We start from the raw sequence: 26,989 nt of genomic DNA, 5'->3' as shown, positions 1-26,989 counted from the left end.
TAACGTGGCTCCCCCTTACGCAAATAGCTACATGACCAAATTTGAAGATGAAGTGGTTTATTCCAATCCACTATTCCAAAACTACTGTCCAGTTTGGAAGAGAAACATAGACAATGTTTTTTTGCGTATGGGAGGGTCCCGTTGGAGCCCTTCATGTTTTCTTTGGACACCTCAATACAGCTTTGCCAGGTCTAATTTTACCCTACAGCATGATTTACACAAAATCAATTTTTTGGACAACTGTTCTTAAAGATCCCGAGGGGAATCTGTCCACAGATCTATTCATCAAAAACACAGATAAAAATACCCTTCTCCATTTTTCCAGTCATTATCCCATGTCCATTAAGAGATCCATTCCCATATCTCAGTTTCAAAGGGTTAAACGGATAGTATCTGATAAGGATACTCTAAGTCTGAGATTACAAGAGATGCACAACAAATTCTCTGCCAGGGGTTACCCGTTACCACTATTAGACAGCAGCCAAAATTATACCAGCAACACTACTAAGAAAAATGAGAAAAGGATACCCTTTTCACATACGTTCCATCCTTTTGCTTTCAAAATTCATAAAACAATACGCAAAAACTGGCACATTTTGACACAAGGATAACCCAATATTCCTGAATTTAAGATACCCTTTTTACCCTGCTACAAAAGACCACCAAATATAAAAGATAGATTTATCAGAGCAGACATGGGTCCTATTCAAAAAAAACTCCTAAACAAAGATTGCTAGGTATACCTAAACTTGGAACCTTTCCGTGCCTTTGTTGCCCCAATGCAACAACGTCCAAAAAGGTGACTGCTTCTACAACCCATACTGGTGCAAGATACCATATACGAAATTACTTTACATGTAAGTCAATAAATGTGATCTATATCATCAAATGCCCTTGTGGTCTCCTATATGTGGGCGAAACCACCAAACATATAGAGGACCGCATATCCAAACACAAGTCAACTATCAGATGTGAGAATCTTCTTCTACCCATTCCCTATCATTTCAAAAATGCCCGACACACTATTTCACAATTAAAGTTCCAGGTCATTGATCATGTTGACATCCCCAGGAGAGGTGGCGACATGATTAAACTTCTCAATAAAAGAGAAGCCTATTGGATTCATGAACTCAGTACCCTAGCCCCCGGAGGTCGTAATCGGGAGTATGAACTTCAGTCCTTTCTGTGATTTCCCATGTATGTAAATGACTTATTGCAATTTTGTATATTTTTGCATGATCATCCTCTAACTCCTTCTTCTTTCTTCTAGAAAAAATATTGATCTTATCCTGTGGCCTCTACTGTTCTCCTATTGCTCGCCTACCATCCTCACCTAAAGTCACAGAATCCATAAACCAGCGGTTTTCTGCCAGCACAGAAAGTCACAGGCATGCCCAGTGTTCTTTTATTACAACCTGACAGATAAGCGCAATCCAGAAACTCCTTTAGGCACCTGTTTGCCTCTAGCAACATAGAACACTGTGGATTTACTCTCCAACTAACATATCTGCCAGCACTAAGAACTTCATGCATGCCCAGTGTTCCATTAGTTAATCTTCACATTCTATCTCCCAACGCATGCGTATTGTAGCGCTTGTCCCAAGCACCTAGATTTCTCTGCCGCATGAAGACTGCACACATGCGCTGTTCAGCGCAGTCAGCGCGTTCAAGTATATGGCCTCTACTGCGCACGCGTGGCTCCACGCTGCTCGCAAGCACCGCCCAACAACAAATTACCACTCCTATTTAATCCGGCCGTCCGGCCACTGTCATGGCAGCCCCCATGCAGTGGTTGATTCCGCGCCTGACAGCCCACGCTACGTTCTCTCTATTGTATGGTAAGCAAAATGGCGTCCTCACCTTATTTAAGCACGTTTTTTCCTTTTTCCCTTGTTTTTGTCTTCCTGTTCTCTGAGCTGCTCTCTGCACACTCCTCTATTTCCCTTTTTTCCCTCCCATGTCTCTAGACTTTGCTACATTCCTTTTTCATACCTGCCCTCCCCTTCTTATATGTCTCTCTCAAGATACATACCCTCCTTTTCCAATCAATGTTTCTCTACATCTACTTACATATTATATATACCATTTAATTACACTGCTACATACTACATCCTATATCTCTGATGCTCATATCCATGCAACACTTTTTTTTATTTCTCCACATTTCATTCAGTTACACTGCCACATACCACATCCTACATCTCCGATGTCCATATTTATATGACACTCATCTGACATATCTCATTCAGTCTTACTCTCAATCTTTCAATCTAAATAACTTTTGCTGGATATCTGTTCCTTTTATCCTCTACATACATATATATCACATACATATATGCCTCTTTTTAATCCTCCTCTCTAGTATCTCCCGCCTTCTCCTCCTTTGATCCTCCCTTCTTTTGCTCTTTTCTTTTCTTTCTCTCCTTCCTTTTTGTTTCCTTTTTTTTCCTTTTCACATTTATTGTATACTTCTTTGACTCAATATGAAATTTTGTGAATACTGTATTGATTACACATGCATGGAATATTAGTCCTTTAACTACTTGTATGAATTTTTCCTCCATGTTGTATACGATCTTATTTTTTGTATTTTTTTATTTTATTTCATCCACATTATCTGTTTCTATATACATTGCTACTGAGGAAGGTCCATGTTGGACCGAAAACGTTCTCTGCTACGCACTCTGTTACGCACATAAATAAATATACCTTTCAACTCATTCTGGGAGTGCCATGTTACTTCTCATTATGATATAAAAAGAGAAAACACAATAGATGAGCAATAAATGGCTTCAGCCAACCACTAACAATGAATGGAAAAAAAGTTTTTGTGTTATCATTCATATTCTCTGAAAAAAGGCCACGACATTAAAAATCTGCCGGGGTATGTAAACTTTTGAGCAGAAATGTACTTACCCTCCTGCAATAATGCCTCTTCCCTTGTGACCTCTAAAGTGTATGGATAGCTGCAGTGGTAACACGGGAACGGACATCAATTCAGGAGGTAAAAATTAGTGGATTTTTTTTATAATACATTAGATTTTTTTTTATATTACATGCTTCTTTGTTTTCCATAAAGAACTCAAAGGGAAGATTGGACACATTTGGTGTAGATTTGGCACTGTGGATTCTTATAAATTTTCGGTTATAATTTTCAGAAGGAACTTCATTAATTGTATGCTTACACTCATAGCCAAATATGTTGGCACCCTTGAAATTATAGCAGAAAATAAAGCCCAGAAAATTACTGCAATTATACATGTTTTTTTTATACATACAGTATGTTTATTTCCTTTGTCTGTTTTGGACAACATAAAAAATAGAGAATAAAAGGCGAATTGTATATAGTTGCACACAAAATTCAAAAAATGGGCAGGACAAAATTGTTGACACCCTCAACTTAATATATGGTTACATACGCTTTGGAATAAACAACTGCAATCAATCGCTTCCTATAACCATCAAAAAAGTTTCTTACTTCTCTCAACTGGAATTTCGGACCACTCTTTTTTTGCAAAATACTCCAGGTCTCTCATATTTTAAGGGCTCCTTCTCCCAAAAGCAATTTTAAGATCTCTCCACAGTTGTTCAAGAGGATTTAGATCTGGGCTCATTGCTGGCCACTTTAAAACTCATATCACGCTTTCCTTTCATCCATTTCTGGGGGTTTCTTGAAGTATGTTTGGGGTCATTTACCTTCCTGAAGACCCATGACCTAGGATGCAAACCCAGCTTTCTAATACTAGGCACTATATTGCAACCCAAAATTATTTTACAATTTCCAGAATTCATGATGCCTTGCACACAGCTAATACCAAAGGCAGCAACCAAAAACATCTTTGAACCGCCACCATACGTAATTGTATGTACAGTAATACCTCGGTTTTCATTGACATTGGTTATTTCCGGTTACGGATTTTGTCAAATTTTTCGGTAGAAAATTTGTCTTGGTTATCGTCGGTTGCTTCGGATTTCATCTGACTTCGTCTGCATGCCCACGTGACCACGCTGCTAAGTTTGCTACTGCAAAAGGCGAATCGCGCATTCTCCTGCTCAGTGTTGCGTGGTGTGAGCATCAGCCTGCATTTTAAAATGTAAGTTATGTCCCTGTAGGTCTGTCTCTTGCTAATCAGTTGGCTAATTAGTTAACCTCTTCCTTGTATGTCCATCATGGGACCAAAGAAAGTTTCCAGGGCTGGCAGCCCTTTGAAGAAGAAGGCCAGGAACACGTTAGAGTTGAAGAAGGCAATTTTTGGAAAATTTGACAGTGGAATTAAGATTGCTGTACTAGGCTGCATATATGGGAAGTCACCATCCACAACAAGTTCCATCATGGCAAAAAAGGAAGGAATAAAGGAGGCTAATGTAGCAAAAGGCATAAATATACTAAAACAGAGATCGCAAGCAATTGAAGAGGTTAAACAGTTTTTATTAATCTGGATCAATCAAAACCAGTTATATGGCGATTCTGTTTTGGAGGCCATCATATGTGAAAAGGCCAGACTGCTATATGCTGATCTTATTAAGAAAAAGCCTGGGACAAGTGCTAGTGCAGTTAGTGGTTTTAAGGCCAGCAGAGGCTGGTTTGATAAATTCAAGAAGCGCACTGGCATACACCGTGTTACTAGGCATAGCAAAGCTGCGAGTTCATACAAGTCTGGGGCAGAAACATTTGAGACCGAATTCAAAGATTACATAGCGGCTGATGGATTCATCCCTCAACAAGTCTTTAACTTTGATTAAACTGGCCTCTTTTGGAAAAAAAATGCCAAAGAGGACATTCATTACATAGCAGGAAGAACCACTGCCAGGGCATAAGCCTATAAAAGATAGGCTAACTCTTTTGTTTTATGCTAATGCAGGTGTTGATTTCAAACTGAAGCCATTACTAGTGTACCATTCAGAAACTCCTAGAGTGTTTAGCAGAAATAATGTGATTAAAAGTAAATTGTGTGTGATGTGGAGGGCAAACAAGAAGGCATGGGTCAAAAGGGCAATTTTCATTGAGTGAATGAATGAAGTGTTTTTCCCAAGTGTGAAAAAATACCTCCAGGATAATCAGTTGCCCCTTAAGTGCCTCCTACTAATGGACAATGCTCCTGCACATCCTCTTGGTTTGGAAGACACATTATTGAAGGAGTTCAGTTTCATTACAGTGAAGTTCTTGCACTCTAATACCACACCTCTCATCCAGCCCATGGACCAGAATATCATTTCAAATTTTAAGAAACTGTACACAAAACCAATGTTTCAAAGGTGCTTTGAGGTGACATCAGATACAGAATTGTCCTTAAGAGAGTTGTGTAAAAAACATTTCAACACTCTCAACTGCATTAGCCTCATAGATAAAGCTTAGGTAGGTAGTGACATCCAGCACCTTGACATCTGCCTGGAAGAAATTATGGACAGGATGTGTCCTTGAGAGAGATTTTGAAGGATTTGAGCCTTCCTCTAATGACCCTACACATGTGGTGCTGTCAGTTGTTGATTTGGGGACATCCATCCATGGGTTTGGAGGTCAATGGTGAGTATGTGGAATAGTTAGTGGATGACCACAGTGAAGAACTCACCACTGAAGAGTTGCAAGACCTTCAACTAGAAGTGCAACAGACAGCAGATGAAGAAGTTGCTTCAGCTGAAGAGGGAGAGACAGGGGAGAATGTGCCTTCTTCAGAGATTAAGGACATCTTTTCCATGTGGAGTAAGGTTCAAGGGTTTGTGGAGAAAATCACCCTGACAAAGCTGTTGCAGGCCGTGTCTGCAACTTGTTTAATGATTTGTCTTAGCCCATTTTAGGCAAATCTTAAAGAGACAGCAGAGACAGACTTCTTTAGACAGCTTTCTTGTGCGTCATAGGTCCACTGCCTCTGAACCATGGTCCTAGTGCCAAAAGATCAGGTAGGCAAGTGACCTCAGATAGTGCCTTGCCTATGGAGGGGGATTCATTTTCCAAAAAATGATACAATGCAGTATAGTACTGTATCTGTAAAGCCCATCCTAATTGTTGGCATTTAAAGATTAGGATTAGTTTTTATATTCAGGCTATTCCACTTATTATTGTTTGTACTATTAAACATCTTTTTTCTCTATAAAATGGGTTTTTGGTCTGTATTTTGGAGTATGGAGAACAAATTAATTGGATTTAAATTGATTTCTATGGAAATGATTGCTTCGGTTTTCATTAGTTTCAGTTTTCATCAATTTGTTTTCGGATGGATTATTGACGAAAACTGAGGTACCACTGTACTGTGTTCTTTTCTTCTAGGCCTCATTCAGTTTTCAGTAAAAAGTAGACTGATGTACTTTAACAAAAAGCTCTATCAGTTTCAGTTTCTCTCCACAAAATGCTTTCCCAGGATTTTGGCTTACTCATGTAAATTTTGGCAAACTGCAGGTTAGTATTTTTATGTCTACGTTTCAGCAGTGGCGTCCTTGTGGGGTCTCCTGCTATAGTGTTTCATTTCATTGCAGTGTTGACAGAAAGTTTGTGTGGCGCCACTGAAGCTTCAGTCGTCACAGAGGTACTGCACCTCAGCCAGAGGTGTGGTATCCCATCCTGGGTATGGAGGAGGTCATCCACTGGTATGCACACAAAACACACAACACCTCAATTAGCAGCTCTCCACCAGGTCAGGGTTAGGGCTTGGTTCCATTAAAGCAATGTATAGCCACCACTGGTGATGGTTCCTCCCTCCCCCCAATCCGACAGGCCTGGGAGTGGAGTTGAAATTGTAATGTCAGACAGTTGGAAGGAGCAGTGGAGGAGTGAAGGCCTGTAGTCTGGAGCTAGTGCAGCTCGACCCAGGTGCAAGACAGAAGGGGTCCAAGAGACTACGGGAAGTGTGCCATACTCCTGTGGCCTCATTCCACATACAGCAACGGAGTGGAAGGACTTGGCTGCAGATAAGTCACTGGTCCCTAGACTAGAGGAGAAGAACCAACGTGCTCCACTAGTAAAACCAGAGGCTGAGGACACATCTAGTACCAAAGCCAACTTCGCACAAGAATCCGCTGGAAGGTGACCACATAGAGCCTTGGGATAGAGCTTCAAGCCACCCGACAGGCTGGTTCAGATGCACATTTTCTTATCTGATCTGCTATTTTCGTGGTGCAGAACCAGTCCTATAATGGTGGGTACATACCATATTTACAAAGGTTTAAATTACCTGCCTAAATTATTCTTAATATACTGTAGAGTTTACCCCAAAAAGAAATCAGACACCCACTAAAAGAATCACACTTACCAGTCCCCAAAACAATTAGAGCTGGCAGATGAATGGTCTGTCAAATACAAATCTGCATTGCTATCAGATCCTCCTGCAATTGACTTCCCCCTGGTCACTGGATGCAGTATCACATGTGTGGAATGATACTAGTACCCGATCTGTTTGTGAGAGTTGCAGCGCAACGCAGCTGGAATGGTGAGGGACCTGACAGCGACTCAGATCTCTGTGTGAGAGATCATCCAGCATTGTCACTTGTCAACTGTAACTGTTTGACGTCTTGTGAGTGCAATTTTTCTTTTTTTTAGTGGGGAGAGGGTTTCTGCTTTCTATTTGGGGTGTCTGATTTCTTCTGGGCATAGGAAAAAGCTGTGGATATAAGGAGTGCAATAGGGTCTTACCAGTGTAAAATATGGTGACTTTTTAATAGGAAAAGCGCTCACCTGGAAAGGTTGTGAGACTCACAACCAGTATAGAGACATTTAACATCTACAGTCAATCCCACGTGCCAAAGGCAGAAGCAATACATAAACCAGGATAATTGTGGTATACTCCACTGTTACACCTCATGGCTTCCCTGTTGCAAGGAATGATGTGGTCTCCCATTCCTTGCCTGCCATGAGCCTTCCTGCTCAGCAGCACCAAAGGTCTAGGAGACTACATAGCTCCCCTGTTGCAAGGAATGATGTGGTCTCCCATTCCTTGCCTGCCACAAGCCCTCCTACTCAGCAGCGCCAAAGGTCCAGAAGACTATACAATGTGCAGAGGATAGCTACTCAGGGAAGCAGCAAGAATCTCGTTATCCCTGCATCTTGTAAAGCTACAGATCCAGCCTCTATGTCTCAGAGGCAGGAGAATGAGCATGTGCACCACGTGGCAGGTTTTGATTCGCCCACTGACATCACACGGCTTGATGACGAGGCTGGTGATATGGTGAACCTTGATTGGCCTGGCTGGGACATCGTGGATTCCGATTGGGTCAAATCCTTCAAATCTTCGCCTCGTGCCCGCCTCGCGCCCGCCTTTGGGTGGAGCTGCGCCTCCTTAAAAGCCCCGCTTTCCAATATGGCGGCACATGACCGTCCTCTTTTGTTGGAGGACTGGCAGTGTGCTGCTACGCCGCTGTACTGGCATTATTGTCTTCTTGTGGACTTTGTCCTTGGTGCTCCGGCAGCACCTTGTTTTGCAGGTCATGTCCCTGCCTTCGGTGAGCTCCTCAGGACCTCCTTGGACTCACCTTGTCATTGAAGCACACGTGCGCGGGCACCGCTGTGCTACCCTCTTGCCACGTTTACGTGACTTCCGTTTGGGCACACGTGCGTGGGCGCCACTGTGCTTCTTCGTGCAACAAGTGCACTGACCTGTAAGCCCCGTCCCATACAACCCTCACGGGTTAGGGCGAGCCGGTGTACGCAGATCGTCTGTTACGTAACAAACGATCGTCAGCAACAACCCGCTCACTCTCTAACGACCATAGCAGCGGTCCCCTACACCGCACAGTGGACCTTGACCGGCGGAAGCTGCCTCTTCACCATCTTGGCACGGTTCCCCGGGTCCCCCTCGTAACACTCCGCGCTGCTGTACAAAGAATCACTCCAAATAATAAAAGCAATGGTGATGGTTTATTCTATGCATTTATTATTTGGAGTGATTCTTTCTACAGCAGCGCGGAGTATACCACAATTATCCTGGTTTTTGTATTTCTTCTGGGGATGTCTGCTTTCTTTGATGAACAGTCCTGCTGTAATCTTTAACTTTTTTTTTAGCTGCTTGGACACTTCCTTATAAAACTGCAGCTAGGGCTTGTTGTTAAAGTAGAGATTCAATTTTAATCATACTCTAAAAAGCCCCCAAAATCATGGAAACAGTGTACTATAGGCTAAGTGCATAAATAATGTGCGCACCAGGGGCACATATATTATTGGTTTTACCTGTGCAGCCATACAGAGGCTCCAGAGATAATGGGGCTCACTTTTCTAAAGCAGGTGGAATTGTACATTATAATGAGCTACTGAACTCCAAAGATCAATATATATTGTTTTTGCACAGAGACCTGTGAAGCCCCACAGGTGTTGTGTCGGTGCATTACCTTCAGGGACTCCACTCGGCTGGATCTTGTCACAGGTAAGAGATCTTCTTCTTGTCGTGACGCCACTCTCAGTATTGCGGCCAGTAGGGACCGCCACTGCAGGTTGAGGGACGCCTGGGGCTGATGGTGAGTGCAGTTAGTTGGAATAGCCTCCTGAGAGTGAGGCAAGCCCCAGGGCCCTGTGTAGGTGCGTAGAACCACAAGGCGCAGAATAACTCCACACAGGCAGAATGTCTTTCAGGGTTTTTACTCACTTCAGGTGGCAGGGTGAGTAACCCGGGCGTAGCTGGGATAAACCAGGCTGGAACCAGGTATCCTTCAGGCTGACTTCTGATGGTGACTACCAACTCGCCTTCCTTAGCCCTTGGTGGTTTGGGGTGACCCCGACTTTTAGTCCCTATGGGGGTCACCCAGGGAAGTTGCTGAAGCCTCACTCCCCTTCGTTTGCCGTTTGCTTGTTGCCTGGGCCAGATCATTCCAGCTGCTTGCCTCCTGTGAGCTATGGGCCCTAACTGTGGCTACGTGGCTGCGGCTTTTGTGGTGTTGTGGTGTGGGCTTTGAGGGCCCCACACCGGCAGGTTTAGCAAGGAAAGGTGGATCTATCCCCGCTCCGGGATCTGCCGCCCGTTTGGGCCTGGTTCTCCCTAGCAGTCTCCTTACTTCCCACTCTGTGCTCTCTCTCTAGCTGGAGATGGGTTTCGGGTAGCACTCCTAGGTGACCGTTCTCCCCCGTCGGTAGCCACTGCGCGGACGCTGTCAGACTACAGCAGCCCAGGGGAAGGGGTCAGCTCTCCTCGGAGCTCCCTGGACTCTGCTCTGAACCGGCTCACATCTGGGACCTTCACTGCTGCACCTGTCTGAGCTCCACTTCCATGCTCCTCACTCCTCCACACTCTGCTGCCGACTGTTTACTCCTCCTTCTCTTTTCCCTTTTGTGCCTGCCTACGCCACCTAGCAACCAGATTCTCTTACCACACCCCTTGAGAGGAGATGGAGGCTTTTGGCCCCCTCCACTATTCCAGTGGAGGTGAAGGCTTTTCCCCCTCCTGGGATCCCCAGGGGTCCTCTCATAGGTACATGTGTGAGACCTGATCACTATGCGCCTGTGTAGTCACACCTCGGTCAGCCTTCTGGATTACCTGTATTGTACTGTCCCCAGCATGGGTGCAGTACTCAGTGGTGCCTGACCAGGTCAGGGGCGCCACAGACCCTCTTCTGTCTGTGTCTGCATCTTGTGTGCAGCTAGCCTTTCTTTGTAAATATCTATGTAATAAAGGAACTCTTTCACCACGCACTTACCACATAAATTAGGATTCTCAATTTCCATACGCTTTTTCTGTGCTTCTAAAAACACTCGAGTATTAATTCCTCTGGCCTCAGAAGGTGTCATGATAAAACGGGAAGGAATTTTATTACAGATATCGGGTTCATCAACACCAAATCCAAGATCAATGAGAAGATCCACTGGATCTGCCTCACAGCGTTTCAGCATGTCTGAGATACTGTAAGGAAAAGCATGTAAATGTCATAATTTACTTTTCTCTCTGTACTTGATTTATAGTTTTATACAGCAGTGAATCTTTAAAGAAGAGATGGCCACTTATCTTTATTTTCACAAATGTTTGGCACATAATTTATTTGTACTTCCTAATATATAAGTATTTCAGGTTCTCCACCTGCACTTCTCAGAACAACCTTCCTCACAGACTGCAAAGCTCTCTTGTTCTCACAATGGCAGTTTATGGAGCATGTGATTAGACCTATCCATGAAGCTTCTCAAAACTGGAAGGAATCTTTCTAACATGCAGTGTTGTTAAATTGGAGTGGGGGATGGACAGGTCTGGTCATATGCTCCTCCGTCAGCTGCCATTTTGAAAATGGCCCTCACAGTCCCCTGATGTGAACATCATTACAAATCTGTGGCTAGACCTCAAAAGAGCAGTGTATGCAAGATGAGCCAGGAATCTCACAGAACTGGAAGACTTTTTTCCAAGGAAGAATGGATGAAAATCCCTCAAACAAGAATTGAAAGACTTGGGCAGGCTACAAAAAGTATTTACAAGCTATGATACTTGCCAAAGGGGTGCTATTAGATACTAACCATGCTTAATTTTCCATTCTTTGTTAATTTAAAAGCGTTAAAGATGGAAATATTTTTGGGGACCTAAATTACAAAGGAAATGTGTCATCTTTAAAGTTATGCCTTTTAGAGATACTGTAATGTAATCTTTAACTTGCTTACTTGTTCACAATAACAGTAATTTTGTCTAGGAGTGCCCAAACATTTAGATGTCACGGTATGCTCTAATGACAGTTGCCTCATTTGGCAGATTTTCTTTCCTGTCACAGAACAAAAATTTCCTGGGACTAATTTGAGAAAAGTTTGGGTGTTGAATTAACCTCCAAACTCCAAAGATCTCAATCCAAATGGGTATTTGTGGGACTTTCTGGGAATACAAGTCTCATCCATGGAGATTCCATGTCATAATTTCCAGAATGTAAAGGATCTGCTGGCATATGCCACATGCCATTTTGGGAGACCTTGTGAAGTCAATGTCTACATAGGTCAGAGAGAGATGTGGAGATGTTTTGGTGGCACCGGGAGAATCCACACAATACTATGCAGGTGGTTTTAATGTTAAGGGTACGCTCACACGAGCGTGAAAATCGGACGAGTGCAATGCGAGAAATTCTCGCATTGCACTCTGACCAATGTTAGGCAATGAGCTTGAGCTGTTGGTCAGCTTTTCTCGCATCCAGATTCTGGATGCGAGAAAAGCGGCAGCATGCTGCGTCTTGCTGCTACCGCCGTATCTCTCGCACCCATTCAAGTGAATGGATGCGAGAGATACATCGGACTGCACTCGGATGTTATCCCAGTGCAGTGCGATATACGCACAGGCTGACAGTGGAGGAGATGGGAGGATTAACCCCTCCCTCTCCTCCGCAGCGCCTGCACTCAGCTTCACAGCTGTGACCCGATCGCAAGATCGGGTTACAGTCGCATGACACTCGGCTCACGCTCGCAGCAGAGCCTGAGCCGGGGGACATTAGCATATCGCATCCGATGCTCTCGCATCGGATGCCATACGCTCGTGTGAGTCCAGCCAAAGGCTGATGGTTGTAAATACAGTAGGATTCTTAATTGAGCATACCAGCATGTAGCTTAAGTAAGAAGGCATCATTATCATAACTAGTAATAATATGCTATTCTAAACATAAGACTATGGAGGAACGAACCTTGTAGGAATACTTGGAGCGGTTTGAATGGTTCCATTTCTTTTTGATGTTGGAAATGTTTCTATATAATTATGTAGAGAGCTAGAAAAGACAAATACACAAGCATAAATTAATTGTAGTCATACATCACATTGATTCTCCTGAACAATCATTTTCATTTGTTTTTCATTCATTTACGCTTAAATTAACTGTAATAAAAATTTTTTTAGAGAAGAATGAAAAAAATATATGTGTCTAATTCAAGCCTCAGCATCTTACTTTGGAAAACAAAATATGGTAGCATATTGTAGGTGTGAGAATAAAGGTGTTAGGTGTTAGCAAATGCTAATTATACTGTAAATGAGACAGAAGGTATTCTGCTTTATGACAGATGGTGAATCAGCTGCTAACCTTCAGGGAACACAGATTCTCTAGCCATGACTTTCAAAATATATTATTTGTGAAATATTGGGTTCCTTTTAGAGATATTTATGACAAAGATGAGATTGAAGAATACATTGTTGATGAAGACACTGTAACCTGCCTTAGCTAAATGCAGTCAAGAAAAAAGTTGCACAAATAGTTGAAAAAACATGAAAAACTTCATGTGTATGCTTTTAATGAGCTATGTAAAGTTTCTGGTTATTAGACAACTAAAAAAACATGGGTTGTAGAGCAAACAATGCTCCTGTCTGTCGCAACCTTAAAATAAGCCTTTGCAAGCATGTCCCAACCCTACACTAAGTGTTTGCATTTCAAAACTGTTCCTAAGAATTAATTTTCCTATTTCCTCAATTAAGTAATATGTATTTCTTCCAATGTATCTTTGAAGGAGTGAGACTGTCACACGGTGTCTGGCTCAAAACTCACCGATTGTCAGGACTAAAGGGGGCTTTACACGCAGCGTCATCGCTAGCGATATCGCTCGTGAAAGCATCCACCCCCGTCGTTTGTGCGTCATGGGTAAATCGATGCCCATGGCGCACAATATCGCTAACACCCGTACTCACACGTACTTACCTTCCTAGCAACGTCGCTGTGGGCGGCGAACAACATCTTCCTTATGGGGGAGGTTCGTGCGCCGTCACAGCGACGTCACACAGCGGCGAACCAATAGAAGCAGAGGGCGGTGACCAGCCGCACAAACGACACGCCCACCTCGTTGCCGGAGGACGCAGGTAAGCTGTTGTTTGTCATTCCCAGGGTGTCACACGTAGCGATGTGTGCTGCCTCAGGAACGACGAACAACCTACGTCCACAACGACCAATGAGATTTTGAAAATGCACAACGTGTCAACGATCAACGATTAGGTGAGTATGTTTGATCGTTAACACTCTCTTGGAGCTGTTACACGCAACGAAGTCGCTAATGATGCCGGATGTGTGTCACAAATTCCGTGACCCCGATGTGTAACGGGGCCTTAATTCTGCCACTGTTCACACAGCAGAATCAGACACTCCACACAATGCTGCTTTTGAGGTGCACAGATAAGCTCAGATATCGACCACAAGTGGTCTTGTTAGTAATTGGGCTTGCATGAGTTAATTTCTGTTAGCCAGTGGAATGGACTAATACAGATATATATGTACACTACACGTCAGCACACTGCGATTAATGAATACATGAGCGCAATGTTACTATACAGGTTAAAAATGCAAGCTACCTAGTTAACAGTTTTTGATCAGAAAGTGGAAAAACCATCCAACCATGTCAAGGTGTACCTGTACACTGTTCACTGTGTAGTTCAAAGGTAGCTGAGATGCAGATATCTGAGACAAAATGGTTAACAGAATCCATATTCACTGTTTATGTCACATGTGAATATACCCTGACCATTTTTCTGATTTACAAATTGGTTTTGACCATAAGAATGCATTGACAAAATGATTTGTCAGGTTTCACACTTTTAATGAATGATGTACAAATCAATTTTCCAGTTTTATTCAACAAACTGGTAAATTTGTAAATCTGATGAGAATACAGATCAAACCAACAATGTTTTCATCTCTATTCATAGTCAAACCTAGATTGGAGTTCCAATTAGGCACCTTTACCCAAGGTTCTAGTAGATAAATCCGCCAATACAGTTGGGTAAATTTTTTGGAGACTATTTTAGAATGCTTCTACACTTTTTGGTGAAAGTAATTGTTAAAGGGATTGTCCACTACTTTACCATTGATGGCCTATGGTTAGGATAGGTCACCAATATCTGAATGGTGGGTGTCCGACACCTGCCACCCCCGCTGATCAGCTGTTTGTGGCGGCGGCAGCAGGTTGGAAATCCTCAGTTCTAAAGCTGCTCCATCTTCTGATAGTGACTGCAATGGGTACTGCACATTTGCCTTTATTGATTTGACTGGGAGGCGGATGTACAGTATCTGCTGCAGCCACTGTCAGAAAGCGGGGCAGCTCTGCCAGTACCGGAAAACAGAGATTTTCATGCAATAAAATGCAAATTAATGATTTAAAAATCATATAATGTGATTTTCTGGATTTTTTTTAATCTGTCTGTCACAGTTGAAGTGTACCTACGATAAAAAAAGTCACAGACCTCTCCATTCTTTCTAGGTGGGGAAACTTGCAAAATCGCCAGAGTATCAAATACTTCTTTTCCCCACTGTATGTATATGTGTTAGCATAGGATGAGTAGATTTGCACACACAAAATTAGATCTCATATCAAGTGTGGGAATGTAAAACCAAAATACATTGTTCAGGTGCACAGAAACACAGCAGGAATGGTGTAGTATTAGTATAAGCCAACACTTTACATGCTCTGGTTCAAGATTTAATGTATGCTGTACTGGTCACCTGATAGGAATTGTCTCACCATGTAAGTAGGAAATATTCGTTAGGCTTTGTATGGCTTCGTTTATGTCAATGATGTGTCAGGTAAGGGAATGGTAGGAAAATAATTACGTGATAAATGTTTGTACTTTGTAGAAATGCTAAGAAGAATTAGACACTGGAAAAAGGAAATCTCCTAAGCCTGTTAGTCTGTACAAAATGTAAATATAAGGCCGTTACGTAGATGTGACTTGTGACTGTCAGCTACCACAGCCATCCCTTCTGAAAACTATCCTAATAGGGGAATACTGTGTCTTTATGGACAGCAGAGAACACGGCCTTGCAATGCTGCGCTACTGTAAGAACAAATAGCACTCATATTAAAGGGAGATATTCCAGTATGACTTCTAATTGCTTTCTATGAAGCGCTGCTTTCAATGAATATTCTTAAAGGGGATTCTCTAAGAAATTTAATTAGTTTATCATTATAGCTGTAATAATATAACAATATAATATAATACAAGCACCAGTAGCTACTAGTTAAAGGAAACCAGTCAGGCGCAATATGCACCCAGAGCCACGAGCAGTTCTGGGTGCATATTGCTAATCCCTAACTAAAGGCCCATTTACACAAAACGATATCGCTAACGAGATATCGTCGGGGTCACGGTGTTGGTGATGCACATCTGGCCTTGTTAGCAATGTTGTTGTGTATGACACCTTTTTGCGATCAGTAACGATTGCAAAAAGGTGTCAAATCGTTCGTCGTGTACACGTCGTTCATTTTTAAAAAATCGTTCCCCATTTGGAACGCAGGTTGTTTGTCGTTCCTGCGGCAGCACACATCGCTATGTGTGACACCGCAGGAACTAGGAACAACATCGTACCTGCGGCCACCGGCAATGAGGAAGGAAGCAGGTGGGCGGGATGTTCCGGCCGCTCATCTCTGCCCCTCCGCTTCTATTGGGTGGCCACTTAGTGACGCCGCTGTGACGCCGAACGAACCTCCCCCTTAAAGGAGAGATCGTACGGTGGCCACGGCAACGTCGGTGAACAGGTAATTGCGTGTGACGCCGCCGTAGCGATATTGTTCACTATGGCAGCGATCACCCCGTGACGCGCCAACGACGTGGGCGGGTGCTATCGTTCGTGACATTGCTAGCGATGTCGTAGCGTGTAAAGCCCGCTTAACAGTCCCTGTATACACTAGCATAGATAACGAGATCTTTAGAAAAAGTATTTCTAAAGATCTTTTATAATATGCTAATGAGGCCAGCGATTCATCGCAAAGGCGTGACTTCCCCTGGCTAGTCCGCCCCCTTAGCATGTTAGTATGTCCCTGTGGGTGAGCTAACATGCTAATGAATGCGCAGCATTAGAGGATGGTCGCGCTCACCTTTCTGCTGCCATCGCGTCCGAGTCCTGGATTTCAGCTCAGTGCGCATGATCTTGAAATTTCGGTCATTCGCACGACATGGGTTTGAAGCCGGGATGTGTACACCCAGCGGTCATGCTACTAGATACAGGGACTGTTAGGCAGGGATTAGCAATATGCACCCAGAACTGCTCGTAGTGCTGGGTGCATATTGCACCTGACAGGTTCCCTTTAAAAAACAACTTTATATAGTGTGAAACCTTCTAATTTTAAACATATTTACACTTTATTTGGAATTTACAAATGGTGGGATCATTAGAAGTGGTCTTGACGAACATTTGCCTATGCTATTGATTACTATTAAAAATAATCTATATTTGAAAGATATTCTTAGCCTATATAGAAGTATAGAAAAGTAAGAAACATGATAATAGGAGAGAACGCTCTGTCCATAAGTGCTTGAAATCTAATGATTGTCAGACAAGTGATGGTAATAGGTGAATGTGAAGGGGAAATAATAGATCTGAGTCAAGATAACTATTCTCATGCCAATGAAGTATGGTGCTATTCCAGAAAAAGATAGAAATGTCAGATTTAGGTGAACATGATGTCAGAAACTCAAGTTACTTAGTTTGAAAAATAATCCTTTCAGCTACAGATTTGGCAAAAGTTATTTACCAAAATACATACAACACATGATTTAGAGTGCCACTCAGAAGAGCCTAAAAATGCAACATTTGTATAGAGAAGATATGTCAGTAGGAACAACCGATACTAGTGTTAATAACAGAACAGAGAATTGTGCCTAATTAGAATTGAGTAAAGAGAAAGCTAGAAGTGGTTCAAACTATATTGGCAGATCAGATTTGCCCCATTTTTATACTGCGAATTCTGATAACTACATTACCATGTCAAGAACACCACTGTCCCACTAGATCTCTTGATGTGCTAGAGTCAGTATATAACCCTATATACTAAGATAAGAGGCTCATTCAGACCACCGTAATTTTTCACAAATTTAAAAAATGGTCGAAGTTTCATCAGTTTTTTTATCAGTGTTTGGTCAGCGTTTCAGTTTTTACCATCATTGTGTCATCCGTGATTTTCACATGAAAAGAATAATTACAATGCTTCTCCTATTCATTACAAGCAATGGTAATTACGGTCAGCACATGGATTGCACACTAATACCATGTGTGCTGCCTGTGATTTTCACGAACCTATAGACATATGGGTAATTTCGATTCTTGATTCCAAACAAAAACAGACATGTTTAGGTGATTCTTTTGTGGACACACGGGACCAGATTCATTAAGACCAGTGTTTTGTATATCAGCTTAATGTTGGGCATGCACGAGTGAGAGCTCATGCGCACGTTGCGTAATTATATGCATTTATGCTGCATATTGCACTGCAGCGTAAATGCATGCATCCTGCATCCCCTGCACAATCTACGTAGATTGTGCATGATACGTGCGCACGTTGCTTTTTTGAACGCAGCAATTTGGGTGCTAAAATTTTGACCTAAGTCCGTGCGTTCATAAAAGCAGCATGTCAATTATTTGTGCGCTTTGGATGCAGCTCCCACTCTGTCTATGGTGGGGGCAGCAGCCATAGCGCATGAAATAGGCTTTTTTATACAAAAAAACTGCATCCATTATGCAGTGTTTCTGCAGCAATTTGAAGCGCACATGTGCTGTCAAATCGCTGCAGAATATTCAGCAGTTACGTGCGCATGAGACCTAAGAAGGCACTTATTGAATTACGCGCATCTTATCACTGGCAGACGTCTGGCCTAGGATGTTACTGATGTTATTAGAGTAAAAATTAGAGACACATTTCTGGTCACACCACAACGTTTGATGAATTTATCTAGTGGACTTCTCCATACCCCAACCTGCTCAGCTCCACCAACTTAATTGGAGCTGGGCAAAACTGGTGTTTAAATGCCCAAAGTTCCACATTTTTGTGCAGTGTCAACTTTTTTTTCTGCAATTCTGATTTGCACAAAAATACTGTGACATTTGTAGGAATTTTATTCCATTTCTGGCAAAACACCATGGCCTGCATAAAAACCACAAACAGCCTCATAGGTTATAATGCATTCATATTCTAGCCCTGAAAACCACAGTAACAACATGTATGTGATTCATAGATGTCTGAATGAGGCTTAAAGAAGTAGAAATGCATGTACATGCTGCCTAAATTTTATAAATTATGTTCTAAATATATTTCTAATGGTGCTATTGACATGAAATTCTCACTAGATGTCAGTAACAACTCATCAAACCGACACAGGCAAAGAAATGATACAGATGCCCATAAATTATTTGTAATAATGAGAAATTACACAGGGAACAAGTATTGAACACACTTTCTAAAATTTAATTAATACTTTGTATAAAAGCCTTTGTTGGTGATGACAGCTTCAAGACCACTCCTCTATGGAGAAACTAGTCTCATGCATTGCTCAGGTGTGATTTTTGTCCATTCTTCCCCACAAACACTCTTCAAATCCTGACGGTTCTGTGGGCTCCTTCTATGAACTCTGAGCTTTAGTTCCTTCCATAAATTTTCTATTAGATAAAGGTCAGGTGAGTGGATGGGCCTTTCTAGCAGTTTATTTTTTTTATTATCTAAAGCCAATTGAGAGTTCCCTTGGTTGTGTAAATTCAGATAATATTTTGCTGAAATGTCCACCCTCATTTTTTCTTCATCATCCTGGTAGATGGAAGCAGATTTTACTCATGATTGTCTCTGTACAATTGTCAATACATTCGTCTTTCAATCAGAAAGTAAGCAGTGTGCTAGCACTATATACTGAAAAACAGCCCACACCATGATGTTCTGACCTGCAAACTTCATTGTTGATTCGGTCGTTTGGGGTGATTCTCTGTATTTATATATATTATATATATATATATATATATATACAGTACAGACCAAAAGTTTGGACACACCTTCTCATTCAAAGAGTTTTCTTTATTTTCATGAGTAAAAATTGTAGATTCACATTGAAGGCATCACAACTTTGAATTAAAACATGTGGAATTAAATACTTAAAAAAGTGTGAAACAACTGAAAATATGTCTTATATTCTAGGTTCTTCAAAGTAGCAACCTTTTCCTTTCATTACTGCTTTGCACACTCTTGGCATTCTCTTGATGAGCTTCAAGAGGTAGTCACCAGAAATGGTTTTCCAACAGTCTTGAAGGAGTTCCCAGAGATGCTTAGCATTTGTTGGCCCTTTTGCCTTCACTCTGTGGTCCAGCTCACCCCAAACCATCTCGATTGGGTTCAGGTCTGGTGACTGTGGAGACCAGGTCATCTGGCGTAGCACCCCATCACTCTACTTCTTAGTCAAATAGCCCTTACACAGCCTGGAGGTGTGTTTGGGGTCATTGTCCTGTTGAAAAATAAATGATGGTCCAACTAAACGCAAACCGGATGGAATAGCATGCCGCTGCAAGATGCTGTGGTAGGCATGCTGGTTCTATATGCCTTCAATTTTGAATAAATCCCCAACAGTGTCAGCAACAAAGCACCCTCACACCATCACACCTCCTCCTCCATACTTCACGGTGGGAACCAGGCATGTAGGGTCCATCTGTTCACCTTTTCTACAAAGACACGGTGGTTGGATCCAAAGTTCTTAAATTTGGACTCATCAGACCAAAGCACAGATTTCTACTGGTCTAATGTCCATTCCTTGTGTTCTTTAGCCCAAACAAGTCTCTTCTGCTTGTTGCCTATCCTTAGCAGTGGTTTCCTAGCAGCTATTCTACCATGAAGGCCTGCTGCACAAAGTCTCCTCTTAATAGTTGTTCTAGAGATGAGAAGGTGTGTCCAAACTTTTGGTCTGTACTGTATATATATATGTATATATATATATATATATATATATATATATATATATATAGTGTATATAAAATATGAAAAAATGGCAGCACTCCAGACGTGAGATAGTGAAAAACCTGTGGACTTTATTCACCCATTTATGTGCGACATTTCAACTCTTCAAAGTATGAGCCTTTCTCAAGCCATGAACCAACCAAACTTGAGAAAAGCTCATAGGTTGAAGAGCAGAAACGTCGTACATACATGGGTGACTAAAGACCAGAGTTTTCTTTCACAATCTCATGCCTAGAGTGCTGCCACTTTTTTGCCTTACGTATAAGGAGGATGATGGTTCAGTACCTTGAGGTTTGCTGCATTTGCTATATCATTTTTGTATTGTGCTGCTTTTTTGAGGATATATACATAAATAGTTATTTTTTAAAACACCTTACCTCATATAGTCTTTCACAGATAACTTAATTATCTCCATTCTGCAAATGGAACCTGTATAATGAGTTCCAGAAAATAAACAGATATTAATAAAGGTGTGGTGTAAAATAATGAAAATGATAAATCACACATTTTCACTGGGATTTTGTTGCCAGCTGTCATATTTGTTCTTTTCTTAATTATTCCATGTAATATTTGGTATATGTTAATATTTTACCTTGATATGATGTTATGTGCCTGTTGTAAGATTAAATAATGTGGCCCTTATGCTTTTTAGATTAAGGCCTTATTTATGCCCGGTACATTATGTGCGTCCTGGCCACAACAGATTGCACACAAACAAACAGATGCAAACTATTTACTGGCACTATTCACATGAACAAACAGACTATGAGTCTAGTTTCTTATGGTATTTGTGAATTTTTTTCTAGTTTTTTGTTTTTTCGTTGGCTTTTCCATGTGTACCATCATTTTTTTTAATTTGCACCATTTGTAAAGTCTGCTTTATATGTGTTTGCATTTTTTCAAGGTTTGGGCATGGTTTGGAATCTCCTGATGTTTTTGGCTGAATTATCAATTGTGACTTTTCAAAAAGTTGTAATTTTTGGGCATAATTCAGAGTGTTTTTTCTATGACTGAAATTTTGGCTCAGTTTTGAAAATGTCAATGGAATATTCAACTATTTGTTCTGAAAAGTCACAAAAATGTTTAAAAACAAAATTAAAAAGTGTTTTTGATTTTGCACAAAATTCATGAACTATGTGTGCCATTTGGCGCTAAAAATGTCAATGAATTTCACAAGACAAAACAACTAAAAGTGACTTCAATAAAACCGCAAAATTATGAATTGGGCCTATTGTGTCTGTGAAAAAGGCGCAAACACTATTGGATGCTGTTCCATGTTTAAAAGTTGGAAAACTTGAGTTGTCCTAAATGACAGACAGGAGGGAAGGGTTGTTATTAGAGATGAGCGATGTTCGAGGTTTTCCAATTTCATGTTCGAGTGATTTTGGGGGGGTGTTCGAACTCGAGCTTTTTGCTAAAAGCTCGACAGAGAACGGTTCGAACAACAAAAACGTGGCTTTTCACAGTAAGGCTATGTGCACACCTTGCTATGTGCATGCGTCCTGCGTCCCCAGCACAATCCCTCTCCCTTTCCTACTCACCGATCACGGGCGTCTCGCTGCACGGCTGTCAGAAATCTGCAGCGTCTTTTCCTCTTTAGAAAATGGCTGCCGCTTCATTATTCAAACAGGTATTCCGTGCTTTCCCTGCCCACCGGCGCCCATGATTGGTTGCAGTCAGACACGCCCCCAAGATGAGTGACAGCTGTCTAACTGCAACCAATCACAGCCGCCGGCGGGCGGGTCTATGTCGTGCAGTAAAATAAATAAATAAATAAAAAAAAATGTGGTTCCCCTATATTTGATACCAGCTAGGATAAAGCCACACGGCTGGAGGCTGGTATTGTCAGGATGGAGAGCACCACGTTATCGGGCGCCCATATCATCCTAACAATATCACCCAGCAGCCGCCCGGAATTGCCGCATCCATTAGATGCGACAGTCCCGGGACTCTACCCAGCTCATCCCGAATTGCCCTGGTGCGGTGGCAATCTGGGTAATAATGGGGTTAATCATGCCCGGCGTCTCCCCGAGACACCTTCCATGATCAACCTGAAAGTGAAAGTAAAGAAACACACACAGCGAAAAATCTTTTATTTGGAATAAAAGACAAAAAAACACCTGCTTTTACCAGTTTATTAATCCCCAACTATACATCCAGGTCCAACGTAATCCACACAACACTGTCAGCTCTGCTACATTAATATGCAGCAGCACCATAGAACACGATCTCGCTGTGTTCTCTCCACGTAGCAATGAAGTGAATCACGCTGTCACCAGAGACTTCACTCTGCAATGCAGACGTCAAGATTACCAAATCTGCCTATCTTTATCATTAGAGGCTGTAGCTCAGTGGATAGAGCGCTTGCCTAAGAAGCATAACTTTACGAGTTCTAGTCCCAGTAAAGAATTTAATTTGTTTATTTTTTTATTTTTAATTTTAAATGATATTGTGCAGTAAAATAAATAAACAATAATAAAAAAAAAAATGCGGTTCCCCCCATATTTGATACCAGCCAGGATAATGCCACACAGCTGGAGGCTGGTATTGCCAGGATGGGGAGCACCACATTATGGGGAGCCCACCACCCTAACAATATTACCCAGCAGCCGCCCGGAATTGCCGCATCCATTAGATGCGACAGTCCTGGGACTCCACCTAGCTCATCCCGAATTGCCCTGGTGCGGTGGCAATCGGAGTAATAAGGAGTTAATCATGACAGGCGTCTCCCTGAGACACCTTCCATTATTAAGCTGAAAGTGAAAGTAAAGAAACACACAGCTAAAAATCCTTTATTTGGAATAAAAGACAAAAAAACACCCTGTTTCACCATTTTATTAAAATCCACAAATACCCCTCAAGGTCCGACGTAATCCACACGACACTGTCAGCTCTGCTACAAAACACGAGTGCTCTGTATCAGCTCCATGTAGCAATGAAGTGAATTGCATGGTCAGCAGAGACTTCGGCAATGCAGACTTCAAGATTACCAAAGTAGCTAAGTGGATAGAGCGCTAAGGTTCTGGTCCTGGTAAAGAGTTTTTTTTTTTTTAATTTTTTTATTTTTAATTTTAAATTATAATTATTATATATTTATAATTTAATTTAATTATGCACTGAGGGAAGGAGCCGGACATCAGCTGTGAGCCGCGGTACACACCTCTAAAATCGGAGCACTTCACGAAATGAGGCTGCATTGCTCTCTCCTCTCTCTCTTCTCTCTCTCTCTCTCTTTCACTCTTCTCTCTCTCTTCTCACTCTCTCTCCCTCCCTCTCTCTCTCCTCTCTCTTTTTCTCTCTTCTCTCTTTTTCTCTCTCTCTCTCGCTCTCTCTCCTCTCTCCTCTTTCGCGCTCTCTTCTCTTGCTCTCTCTTTTCTCCTCTTCTCTCTCCTGTCTCTGTCTCTTCTCTCTCTCTTCTCTCCTCTCTCTCTTTCTCTCTTTTCTCTCTCTTTTCTCTCTCTCTCTTTTTCTCTCTCTCTCTCTTTCTCTTTCTCTTTCTCTCTCTTTCTCTCTCTTTCTCTCTCTCTCTCTCCTCTCTCTCCTCTCTCTCTCTTTTTCTCTCTTTCTTTTTCTCAGTCTCTCTTTTTCTCTTTTTCCCTCTCTCTCTCGCTCTCTCTCCTCTCTCTCTTCTCTCTCTCTCTTTTCTCTGTCCATTACATCCCACCTGAGTCTGTTGATCAAGGCAGGCATTACAGGAGCATGCTGAGCCTTGTCGTTCTGCAGCTGCTGTCTGCTCTCCTCCATACAGACAGACAGCAGCTGCAGAACTACAAGGCTCAGCATACTCCATCCAGGACTGTATGCAGGAGTTTTTTGCCCACCCAAAAAATGACGTGGGCTTCGCCATATTTTTGTATGCTAGCCAGGTACAGCAGGCAGGTACGGCTGCCCCAACCCCCAGCTGCCTATTTGTACCCAGCTGGGAACTAAAAAAATAGGGAAGCCCTTTTTTAATTATTTCATGAATTTCATGAAATAATTAAAAAAAAAAATCGACATGAGCTTCGCCCCACTTTTGTGTCCAGCCAGGTACAACTAGGCAGCTGGGGATTGGAATCCGCAGCACAGGTTAGCCCGAGCTTTCTGGGCCCCTCTGTTGCGAATTGCAGTCCGCAGTCTCCCCAGAAAATGGCGCTTTCATAGAAGCGCCATCATCTGGCACTGTATCCAACTCTTCCAGCTGCCCTGGTGACGGGTGGCTTGCTGGGTAATAATGAGTTAATACTTGCTTTGTTTTACTAGCTAATATTAAGTCAGAGATTCTTATGTCAGGCACGTTTGACCCGGCCATTAAGAATCTCCAATAAAGGGTTAAAAAAAAGACACCACACAGAGAAAAAATACTTTAATAGAAAAAAATACACAGACACACTTAGAGACTCCATGTTTATTACTCCATGTTTATTACTCCCTGTCAGCCCTCCACGATCCATGGTCTTCTGTCTTCTTTCTCCTTCAACCCATGCAGCTCTGCTACATCAGACAGCACTGCATGGGAGGAAGAACGCTGCTGCTCCCCATGCAGTAATCACTCAGTGAGAGTGACCAGAGGCTGCCGGCTGTAAGCAGTGACGTCACCGCTGAGAGGCGGTTACCATAGCAACGGTGCTCCGATCACATGATTCCCAATGCCGCTGCTGGCTGTAAGCGGTGATGTCCCAGCTGACAGGCGGGTTGCTATAGCAACGGTGATCTCCATTATTGACCGGCTGTGGCAGCCGGTGAATAACGGAACGGGGAAGCAGAACGGGGAAGTCGATCATGTGCCAGAGCATTTCGCCGGTATACGAAGATGCTGGAACGACCACCGCGTACCGGAGAGATGCACTAACAGGACCTAGCATGATGTCATAGCCATGTGACCAGTCTGTAGCCAATGAGATAATAGACACGTGACTGGTCACATGCTTTTTTGACGTTACGGAAGGTCCTATCATCAGTGCTGGTTACCGGGAGGACGCATCGATTATCGGAAGGAAAAGCGGCGGGAGACAGAGTGCAGGACGCGTCGCGGGGACCTGTAAGTGTAATGGCAATGTTTATTAACTGTATGTGTACATTTACAATGTGTTTTTATGTGTTTGTGTTTGCCTCCCATTGTTTTCAATGGGGTTCGAGAGGTTCGTCGAACGGTTCGCCTCCGTTCGACAAACCGAACCGAACTTGAGCCTTTAGAGGCTCGCCCATCTCTAGTTGTTATGCACACAGAACTGCCTAGTGAGCGCATACACATCCACTTTTTTCGGGCATGACATCATGCGGTCGGTCATGTGAGTTTTGCCTTAATGATAAGTAAAGGCAACCAGGTTTTCCTATCGCTGTGGCCAAAAACACATCCCTAGTTGAATAAGCAAGCCTGATACATTTTTTAATTTCTAAAACTTGTAAAGTATGTGTGTAGTTAGAGTAGCTGTATAAGAATACTTACTGATTACCATCTTCTATGGTTTCCAGTGAATCCCCAGTCCTCTTAACTTCAGTTCCGACTCATCAGATTACACTGAGGTCTATGTATGAACCGGTAGTTGTTTTTACTATGTAAGTCTGTGGAGCATTAGAGCAAGGCTTCATAGTCGTACATTGGATACAGGACCAAAGACTCCATAGGCTTATATTGCAAAAGTGACTTCTGGTTTACAAATAAACCCCAATGTGATCTGGCAAGTCTGAACTGAAGACATGTGTCCAAACAAGGACTGGAGCAGTGCTGAAAACCAGGAAAGATGTCAGAAGGTATTTTGATATAAATACACAGTACACAAAATTTGGAAAGGTTTAGGAAATAAAGGTTTTGGCAGGAGTGCTTATTTAATTGATATTGGCAGGGGAATAACAATTGCAGTCACACCCTCTGGTGAGCCCATAGGCCGGCACCTATTTAACAACATACATTTAGCTGAAAACTGAAATGTATTGCAATGCAGAGACCTGCCAGCCAATCAGAGGCCTGCAGCTGACATCGGCAAGTCATTTGTCGGTTGTATAGAGGACGATGCCATAAGATAAGGAGAATCTCCTTTTTTTTCTTTTTAAATTTTTTGGAGAAGAGAGGGAGAACAGAGATTTAATTCCTGGAAATGGCTTATGATGGATGATTTTATACCATTATGGAGGACATTTTACCAGGAAGACAGATATTAGACCAGGATGGAGCTAATGATTGGGGCCATAATAATAAGAAGGGGCAAAGGATATGGGATATTACTGGAAGGTGCTCAGAATGGGGGGGGAAATTATACCTAAAAGGGGCCCAAGTGGGGGACATAATCATAAGAAGGTGCCCAGAATGGTGAAAATAATAACAGGAAAGGGCCCAGAAAGGGGACATTACTACATCAAGGGGTTCAGGATTAGGGACATTATACCAGGAAGGGGCCAAGAATG

At 42.3% G+C, this 26,989-nt stretch overlaps 1 protein-coding gene across 12 annotated transcripts in view; it reads right to left on the bottom strand.

Annotated features, from left to right (window-relative positions):
- ITPRID1 (ITPR interacting domain containing 1) overlaps positions 1-26,989 on the bottom strand; it is a 347,534-nt gene that overhangs the window by 203,042 nt on the left and 117,503 nt on the right. For all 12 annotated transcript variants that reach the window (XM_075315082.1, XM_075315081.1, XM_075315078.1 and 9 more), the window contains 3 exons: positions 20,983-21,034; positions 12,553-12,633; positions 10,612-10,814 (listed from right to left, as the gene is read on the bottom strand). In XM_075315082.1, coding sequence (XP_075171197.1) covers positions 10,612-10,814; positions 12,553-12,633; positions 20,983-21,034 — 336 coding nt within the window. The remainder of the gene's footprint in view (positions 1-10,611; positions 10,815-12,552; positions 12,634-20,982; positions 21,035-26,989) is intronic.

The sequence above is a fragment of the Anomaloglossus baeobatrachus genome, chromosome 6 (genome assembly GCF_048569485.1).
Source record: "Anomaloglossus baeobatrachus isolate aAnoBae1 chromosome 6, aAnoBae1.hap1, whole genome shotgun sequence".
NCBI classification, from domain to species: Eukaryota; Metazoa; Chordata; class Amphibia; order Anura; family Aromobatidae; genus Anomaloglossus; species Anomaloglossus baeobatrachus.
Note: the sequence above shows the minus strand (reverse complement) of the source record. Positions and strands in the feature narration are given on the sequence as shown.